Here is a 9,113-nt window from a genome sequence, read left to right on the forward strand (position 1 = left end):
ATTCTTGTAGGAGAACAATTTAATATATATAGAAAAATAACAAATTAGTCTACAAAGCAAAAAAAATAAAAAATAAAAGCTCCACACATGTGCAAATTAATTCTAAATGGAGATCCAACGTGCCAGCATCATCATCAAGTTATTCTAGCATGCAAACAAAATATGTACACATGAAGAACATGTCATAATACAAAGAAAGAGAGAAAAGAAAATAAAAGAAAAGAAAAGGAGCAGAAAAGAAAGATAAGGAAAGTTAGTTTTATTGAAAAGACGAGAAAATAATAAGAAATGAATAGAAAAGGAAAGAAAAGGGAAAAATGAAAAAAGAAAATGAAAATTTGATATTGAAAAGAAAAGGAAAAAAGGAGATAAAAAAGGAAACAAAAAGAAGTAAAGAACAGAATAACTAAAATTTACAGCAATGTATATAACAGAATAAATCGCAGACCTATCCAACATAATATTCGCTGAAATTCAAAATATAGTTAATTAAGTTTGATTTAAACCAAAATCTTTCCCACCATATCTAAAATCAGTTTGTAAATCAAAGTAACTCTGGGCCGACTATATCTCTTAGTTCGTTTTTTTGCAAAATTCTGCAGCCCATTGAAGCCCATGACCCATTAACCATCTCATCTATCCTTTTATATCCGATTCGGCCCAAACTCTAGCTCACTACTCACCAACACATGGGCTAATGAATATAATGGTCCAGCAACAAGAATGCGGCCGACATGGGCGGTTGCTCCCACACCACATTTTATAGGCCACAATCGTCGATGTTGGCGGTGTATATCCGTTCCCCATATATGACTTCCAACAACCGTGGTGGTACGAAAAGCACAACACATCAACCGCACTCTGTTCATGCTTAACAGGCGCGTAGAAGCAGATAGGCTTTGACCATTTGAACAAATTTCGTGGTTGTCCTTTCTCAACTCGTGTTTATTTTATTTAATGAAAGCTATTTACTGTACTTTCTAGCCTCTAGGAGGTTGAGGTACAGTAACTTGAAAGATGAATCCATACCATTGAAACATGGCATACATTACTGTATTGCCGTAATCAGCCTTGTTCTTTTGGTCAAAAACAATATAGATACACCTATATATATCGTTTATGAACATTACACACACAGGGCCAACCAACGAACAAACTAAAACCTCTTTCGGCAACATACATGTTTCCACAAGATTAGGTGCCCCTCCTGCTGCCATTTCATGAAGAATGGTACCACCTATTGCATGGCCTTTTCTCAACAATCTGGCCGACTGAAACGCTGCTGTATATGGCCTCAGTGGATGCCAGCGCCGAGTCTGGCTCTCAAGTCCTTCCTTAGGATCTTGCCTGAAGGGTTCTTGGGGATGGAGTCGGTGAAGAAGACCTTGTGGATCTTCTTGTAGAAAACCACCTGCAGGGCAGCATGGTGTGAGATTTCAGTCATGCGCTCCAGTCCTTAGCTGGTTTTAGTACTAACTGTTCCCTTTTTAAAAAAAACGAGTACTAACTGTTCCTGAACAAATGCAGATGGATGCTAGTTTTGTTTGATGGAAACATAAGAAACATGGTATTGCTTTTACCTCCTTGGCAACAAATTGCTTGATCTCATCCTCGGTGAGTTCAGACCCTTCTGTCCGCACGATGAAAGCGACCGGGATTTCACCGGCGAGATCATCCTTCATTCTGAAAGAAGAGACGAGAAAGATGTCAGCATTCAATCCAAGAAATTGGCAGCACATAGTGGTGGTTCCATCTGAAGTTGTCGACATATCGATCAATAACGACTTACGATACAACGGCGGCGTCCTTGATCTCCGGGTGCGTGATGAGGAGGGCCTCAAGCTCCGCAGGCGGCACCTGGAACCCCTTGTACTTGATAATCTCCTTGAGCCTGTCGACGATGAAGATCTCGTCGTCGTCATCAACGTAGCCGATGTCCCCGGTGTGCAGCCAGCCGTCCTTGTCGATGGTGTTCTTCGTGGACTCGGGGTCGTTCAGGTAACCTGAATGATTGACAGTGCATCAAAGGACTGGTCAGTTACTTTGAAAGAGCCTTTTATTATTGGAGCTCTGAGCAACACAACGGATTCAGAAACTGCCAGGCAATTCAGATGTAGAGAGAAAGCAAGATGTCGCCGAAACGTTTGGTCAGACAGGCTGTTCGGAGAGAGAGGCTGGCATTGACTCGTCAATTGTGATGCGCCAACTTGGCCTGCTCACCCAACCGGTTGGAGCTTTCTCTGAATCGCGCGATGGATCACCAAACATTCACTAGCATTTCAGGTTGGAGCGATGCATGCCGTCCTCGCGCTCGAACGCCAAGCACCAACTAATCAATAATCATGCCTCGTGCGTGTGTTCAACAGTTGGTATTAGGTAGACCGCGCGAGAACCTAACCGACTGTCGTTGGAAAGCTCAGCAGAAAAGTTTCCCGGGAAAGAAATCTCAGCACAAAAACTAGCTAGCTACTCTGCATCTACTGGATCCTGAAGCCACAGCCACCGACGGACCCATGCGGTTTCGTGGCCGGGCAATGGCAACGCGTCTCGCCGAATTGCGAGCATGGGCGTCGAGGTCGACGGCGCAGCATGCTCTGTATGTGCTGCCACCGGAGGCGGCGGCACTGGACATTGGCTGGCTTCCGATGTCACGGTGGGTCAGGGCACACCTACCGCACTTTGGCTTGGTCCACACCACCACCATCCCTGGCCATCTCTCTCGCGCCAAAGTTTGACTTCCCTACAGACTTATCAATGGCACGCCCAAAATTTTGAAAAATAAAATCAAGGGAAACCTACCAAGGAGAGCACCTTGTTCATCCATCATGTGGTGGTGGTCACATGCCTTTCGCCAAGAAAAAAAAAATGGCCCATTTGGGACTTGGATTCCGCAGCCGTGTCATGGCGATGATGACTTGTTCCAGGCCACTTGCCGATTACTCGCCAGCCATCATCGCAAACTTGCCGCGCGCGAAACGTGCGGTGGAGACGGGAATTCTTTGTCCAAACCAATCATTAGGCTTGGGAACTTGGACCAGGCCGCTAACAATGCCAATCCCTTTTGCAAAGGTCTCCAACTACCCAACTAGCGTGAACACGAGTACCTTTTCTGCTTCGTTCAATTTCACCCCTGTGACTCACCGGATATCGATCTTAATATCCAACTCTATTCATGTTCCCAGAAAATACCAATAAAACAATAGTCATTCAGATGATAACTACCATTACTAAAAGGATTTTTACAAAAAAAAATCCTCCTAAACCTCGAGACGACGGTTCGTCGGGTCAAAAAGCTGGAACTCTAATGGCAAACGCACATGGAACTGGTCACCAAGAATTTTTGGTGGTCCCTACTCCCTACTAGACTAATCATCCAAGTGCCCACCCACAATTTAAATTGCAAGAGTTTCTTTTCAGGTGATTATCGCGTGGCCTAATCGCAGAGACCAAACGGGTTAGTCCACATTGTAGGAGGTTTGTCCACATCACCAAGCTGTGGTTAAGTTGTGGCGCCTAATTTCTCCCCCAAGGACAACTCGTGCTCCACTAATTAAGCAACGCCACTGGGCCCACGCGCGCTGTCTGCACATGGGCCCACGTGACAGTGCCAACGCAGCGATTTCAAGTGCCAGGTCAGCGTCAGCAGTGTACGGCGTGGTGTGCCAGCTATGGTAACGACATGAAGTGAAGCTACTACAAATGTGCAAGGATGGCAACGGTCGGGGCGCACGTACCTTTCATGATCTGCTCCCCGCGGATGCAGATCTCGCCGGGCTGGTTCCGGCCGAGGGCGTCGCCGGTGTCGGGATCGACGATCTTGAGCTCCGCGTTCCGCACCACCGTGCCGCACGACCCGGACTTGACCTTGAACGGCTCCTTGGCGAAGGCCAGGCACATGGCTAGCACGGGCCCCGCCTCCGTCATCCCGTAGCCCTGCCCGAGCACGGCGTTGGGGATCTTGGCCATGAAGGCGTCCTGGAGGTCCTTGCCCATGGGCGCGGCGCCGGACATGACCATGCGTATGGAGGCGAGGTCGTCGGCCGTGACCCGGGGGCTCTTGGCGATCTCCACCACGATGGGCGGCACGAAGGGCGCGATGGTGATGCCGTGTGCGCGCACCAGGTCCACGAGCGCGCCCAGGTCGAACTTGCGCATGATCACGATGGCGGAGCCGGCGCGGAGCCCCGCCAGCAGCACCGAGTTGAGCGAGTAGATGTGGAACAGCGGCAGCAGGCACAGCAGCACGTCGTCCTTGTGGAAGTGCAGGTTCGGATTCTCGCCGTCAACCTTTTATTTTCACATCATCAAAGGGGGAAAAAACAGGGGAGAGTTCGATCAGTTAGCAATTCAGAAGCAATTGCATCATCATTTCTTCAAATTGCATCTATATATAGAAACTCCATCAGAAAGTTGAGAACAATGGTTTGGTTGACTGGTTGTTCGGTGGAGGCCTGGGGGTGTGGGTGCTGGCGCGCAAGCGAACAATTTGACGAAGCGCCGGGCGTAGAACGCCGGATGGATCCATGGCATTATTTATGAGTTGGCTTACTCGCCTGACACCTTAACTTGTCGGGACCTGGTGATGCGGGAACGAATGTTCCTCGGCCGTGCTGACAGGTGGGTCCAGCTGCCCCCACATGGACGCGGATGTCACCCTGTCCACAGCGACAAGCGACGAGGGGAGAGAGAGAGAGAGAGAGAGAGAGAGAGAGGTGGGGATCGAATCGAATGAATGAATGGCACCTGCTGCGCGACGCTGGTGATGAGGCTGCGGTGGGTGAGCATGACGCCCTTGGGGAGGCCGGTGGTGCCGGAGGAGTAGGGCAGCGCGACGACGTCGTCGGGGTGGATGTCGGCGTCGGCCTCCAGCTCCTCGGCCGCGATGACCTCGCCGAACTCCGCGCACCCGTCGAAGCGCCCGTCCACGGTGACCACGGGGATGCCCCTCTCGGCCGCGAACTCCCGCACCTTCTCCACGGCGCAAGCCTCCGTGACGATGAGCTTGGCGCCCGCCGCCTCCGCCTGCCGGTGGATCTCGTGCGGGGTGTAGAACGGGTTCGCCGTGGTGGTGGCGGCGCCCAGCCGCGCCGCGCCCAGGAACATGAAGGCGAACTCGGGGCAGTTGCGGAGCAGGTTCATCACCACGTCGCCCTTGCCCACGCTCATCCGGCGGAGGCCCGCCGCGGCGCGCCGCGACAGGGACTCCACCTCCGCGTAGGTGTAGGACGCGCCGGTCTGCCCGTCGATCAGGCAGGGGCGGTCCGCCACCTCGGCCATCTTGCCAAAGCAGTACGTGTGCAGCGGCTGGCTGTTGTTGATCTCGATGTCCGGCAGCTTCGACCGGAACACCACCGCCGGCTTCTCCTCCGCCGCGGGCATCGCGACCGCCGCCGCCGCCGACTCGTCCACGGAACCCATCTCTCCGGCGACCGAGCTCGCTGTCGGATGAACTGGCCTGTCAATCGGGTTGCTGGTAACCTTGTGCAATAGGCGATTGGTTGAACTAACGGTAGGAAGGAGTCAAGGAGATGATTGTATTGCTGCTGGTGGTAGCTCGCCGTCTCCTGAAGGGCAGAGGACCGGCAGGTGCGGGGTTATATACGAGCAGGGGAGGACAGGGAGTTGAGGAGTTGGTGAGTGGGTCCCGCGGGGATGACGGGTGGGGCCCGGGTGGAAGTGGGAGAGTGGTGGTGGTGAGGTAGGAGAGCTACGGGGTTGGTGAGAGACAGAGAGAGTGGCCGGAGCTGTGGTTCGTTGACTGGGACGGGGGCGCCACGTCAACGTCGTTTACCAACCCCATTAGCAGCGCCCGTGTGGTGGCGGTTTTACGGAATCATCCCTGCGACCCCAGGTCTTGGTGTTCTCATTTCCGCGCTTGGGGTTGGTGATGACGATCGTCTTTTCAGCTTTTTGAGGTCTCTTGGATGTGCTCGAGTTTTCTTGGTAAGAAACTGCGGCAACGTTTTCCCGTTGTGGCCGGGTCTGCCTCTCTGCGAAGCATATTTTGGCACCAGCCACCGTGCAGTGTGGTATTCATGTGGCGACAGTGGCACTGTTTGCATGCTCTACTACAAAAGTCCTTAGACTTGGATATTAAAGTAATATTATGTTTCTTTGAGGGGTCTGCCCAATGTAATTCATGTGTACTTTAGCTCATCAATTGTAATTCGATTTATTAGATTTGAAGCAGTGGAAAGAAATCTATAGTGGATTATTCATGTAATCATGACTTGAGCATGGTGCGCTGAACTCTCGCAAGAACGGATCAGAGTAATCCACCTCCCAAATAGCCAGTGGCGAATCCAGCAGCCGAGCTAAGAAGGGGCTCATCTTCCTTTAATTCTTCTTCCTCCCCACTTCTTTTTCATTTTTTTATTCCCAAAAATAAGGGGGATCTTAGGGGGGTATACATAGAGAAATCTTGCAATGAAACCATGAGAGAGCGTCCTATCATGGATGGGTTCACTCGTCAAAGCAACAACCATGCCAGAAGTGTGCGAGCCTGCAATTCAAGGGCAAACAAAATGCCGTGCAATATAACCCGTTTCGTATGCTTGCCGGGTGGCACCAAAGGTTATTGGACTGGTGTGGCCTGAGAGACCTGTTTCCGCCGCGAGCTGACAGGCTCCTAGATGCTGTCAATGGCATTGATTGGCAAACGGCTTGAGGAAGTCTCAACGCTTCATTGTCGGTGCTTAGCAATAGGGTCACCAAATCCTGCTAGGGGTGGAGCGCTCCGGCGCCGGGGCACGGCCCAGTGGGCTCACCTACCGCGTACCGGCGCAGCCGGAGAGGCGCGCGCAGCCTAGGGAGAACCATCGCGGCGGTCGGCGGGGTGGGCGTGGGTTGGACGACCGATCCATCTGACGTCACGCCGACGGAGGCAGCTGCAGCAGCATCAGGCTTCAGGGCGGACGGCCAGTGCGCGGCTGTTCCCCTGCCGTGTGGGCCCCTGGCGCCGAGTGCGGTAGCCAGATGGGGAAACCGGAGAGTTTGCGGGCGTAGTGGCGGATGGGCGGTTGGGGTGCTGATGGAAAAGCTGATCCAGGTCCAATCCGGCCGTCCAAGTCCAACAAAGCTGTGCGTGCCTCCAAGTCCAACGCACGGTGGGTTGTTGGGTGGGCCCGCGGTCAGTCCTCCGGCCACGACCCACAAGGCGCGCCTACGTACGGCCGCGGTTGGTACTGTAGAATAAGTAGAAGGAACATGTGCGGCGGGTACTCACCCTACCTGTACCCGTCTCTTTCTTTTTCCCGCTCTGGAAACCGCAACTTCCCATGAGTGCTCAGCCCCGGTCCTGAGTTTTCAGTGCCGGGCGGAATAAAAGTTGGGGCCTGTATAATAATGATGATGATAAATATTATACACAAAAGATATTTGTATCGAATAATTTCTACACATTATCTTAAGAGTTTCGTCTAATATTTGAAGATATGATTTAAATTTGTTGTTGATGATATACATCAATAATATCGATTTCATCCAATAACTTCTTCTAGATACATAAGCATAACGTTATCATAACTTCTAGGTGATACAATTATTCTAAACATTTAAAAAAGTTGTAGCTAGTAGGTAGCACACCTGTATCATGTGCCGTATATTAGGTAGCACCAAGTCCGCCGGAAGCCCAATAAGCTCACGCAGGCGATAGAACCAGGCAGTGACTGAGAGTTTGGACTCGCTATCGCGATTCGCGAATAAGCCAGTGTGGGCCACATGATGCTTTAGTTCCTGGTGAGCATACCCTAGTCTCTCTATATATGTGTGCTACTAGCCACGCTTCACCTTTACACAATCGGCATCATCAAAACTAGCTAGCTAGCGATAAACTTCAAAGATATCAAATCAACTATATAAAATGTTACTGATCACTGTGCAGGACTCTCAAATCCCAATATATATCTTACCAATATCCAAATGATCGATTTTGATAATGGTCGAGCAATAATATACTGATCTCATCGTCACTCACAAGTAAAATATGAAATACAAATTAATCTAATTATTTAAGCTTGTAAGGATTACAGCCGGCTTAAACTAAAAATAAAAATACCTATCTTGCATTGGCTCCTCTACTTCCTACCTTGTCTGCTTGCTTTGCCTGCAGTCATACCCTTATCTGCTGCAATTAACGACGGTGACTCTGTGAGACTAAAATACGGACTATGGAGACTGATTAATGGAGGCACGTTGCCAGCACGCCGCCAGGGCGAGGGCGGGTGACGAGCTATGAATCGCAAGCGGCCACCATGACACACTGTCCATCACGCCAATCGCGTCGAAAAATAAGGGACAATCGAGGGGTCACGCGGACGGGATCACGATTTATGAAGATAGGAAACTCAAGGACGTAGCGTAGAAGCTGCATCTTTTGGTTGCTCAAATCCTAATACCTGCAGTGTATACATCAATTTACTACTGCACTTTATACATATCTGCGGACGGGGCCCTTTCATTTTGGGGGCCCGGGGCAGCCGCCCCTCTTGCCCCCCCCCCCACCAGGGCCGGGCCTGTGAGTGCTGACCCTCTAGGTCGCCACTATCCACATTGACAAATAAATACTAGCGTAATAAAAATTGGTAATGGCCTTTCATCTGGTTTGGTGGACGTGCGCGATGCAACGGAGGGCAGGTGCGTGTGACAGCGATCATGGGTTGCATTTGGACGTACGATCGAATAATACAGTACAACGATGTATGCTAAACCAGCATACTCTAATGCAACAACTAACCTTTCGTCGAGTCGCGTGGACTTTTTATTTTTTATTTTTTATAAAAAAGAGATGCGTGGACGAGCCGCGAGAGCGAGGCAGGCTAGCTACAACAAGATGCGCGCGGTGGATCCGGTGCTTGCCTGATGCCTCCAGCACTTCTTTACTGGCTGTCCACGTGCGCCGCCCAATGTAACATTCCATGTTTGCACCTAGAGTGTTTAAATAGCAAAAATCGTGAATTTCAAAAACTTTTTGCGAATTATCTTGGTTTGAAGTTGTTGTTGGATTTTACTTGATTGGATTTCAAATTTGCTAATTCAACTGGGTGGGATTTGAATTTGAATAGGCCATTCAAATTCAAATCCAAACACTACTCTCTTAAACCACCTCGGGCTGA

The 9,113-nt window shown here is 50.5% G+C and overlaps 1 protein-coding gene across 1 annotated transcript; it reads right to left on the reverse strand.

The window, feature by feature from the left end:
- Nucleotides 1–1,006: 1,006 nt before the first annotated feature.
- LOC112896929 (probable 4-coumarate--CoA ligase 3) lies at nucleotides 1,007–5,576 on the reverse strand. The gene is made up of 5 exons (XM_025965048.1): nucleotides 4,744–5,576; nucleotides 3,735–4,287; nucleotides 1,790–2,003; nucleotides 1,581–1,683; nucleotides 1,007–1,411 (listed from the first exon to the last, which is right to left on the reverse strand). Exons 1-5 carry the CDS (start codon nucleotides 5,416–5,418, stop codon nucleotides 1,295–1,297), a joined length of 1,662 nt encoding a protein of 553 aa, XP_025820833.1. The 5' UTR covers nucleotides 5,419–5,576; the 3' UTR covers nucleotides 1,007–1,294.
- Nucleotides 5,577–9,113: the final 3,537 nt, after the last annotated feature.

Source organism: Panicum hallii, chromosome 6 (assembly GCF_002211085.1).
Source record: "Panicum hallii strain FIL2 chromosome 6, PHallii_v3.1, whole genome shotgun sequence".
NCBI lineage: Eukaryota > Viridiplantae > Streptophyta > Magnoliopsida > Poales > Poaceae > Panicum > Panicum hallii.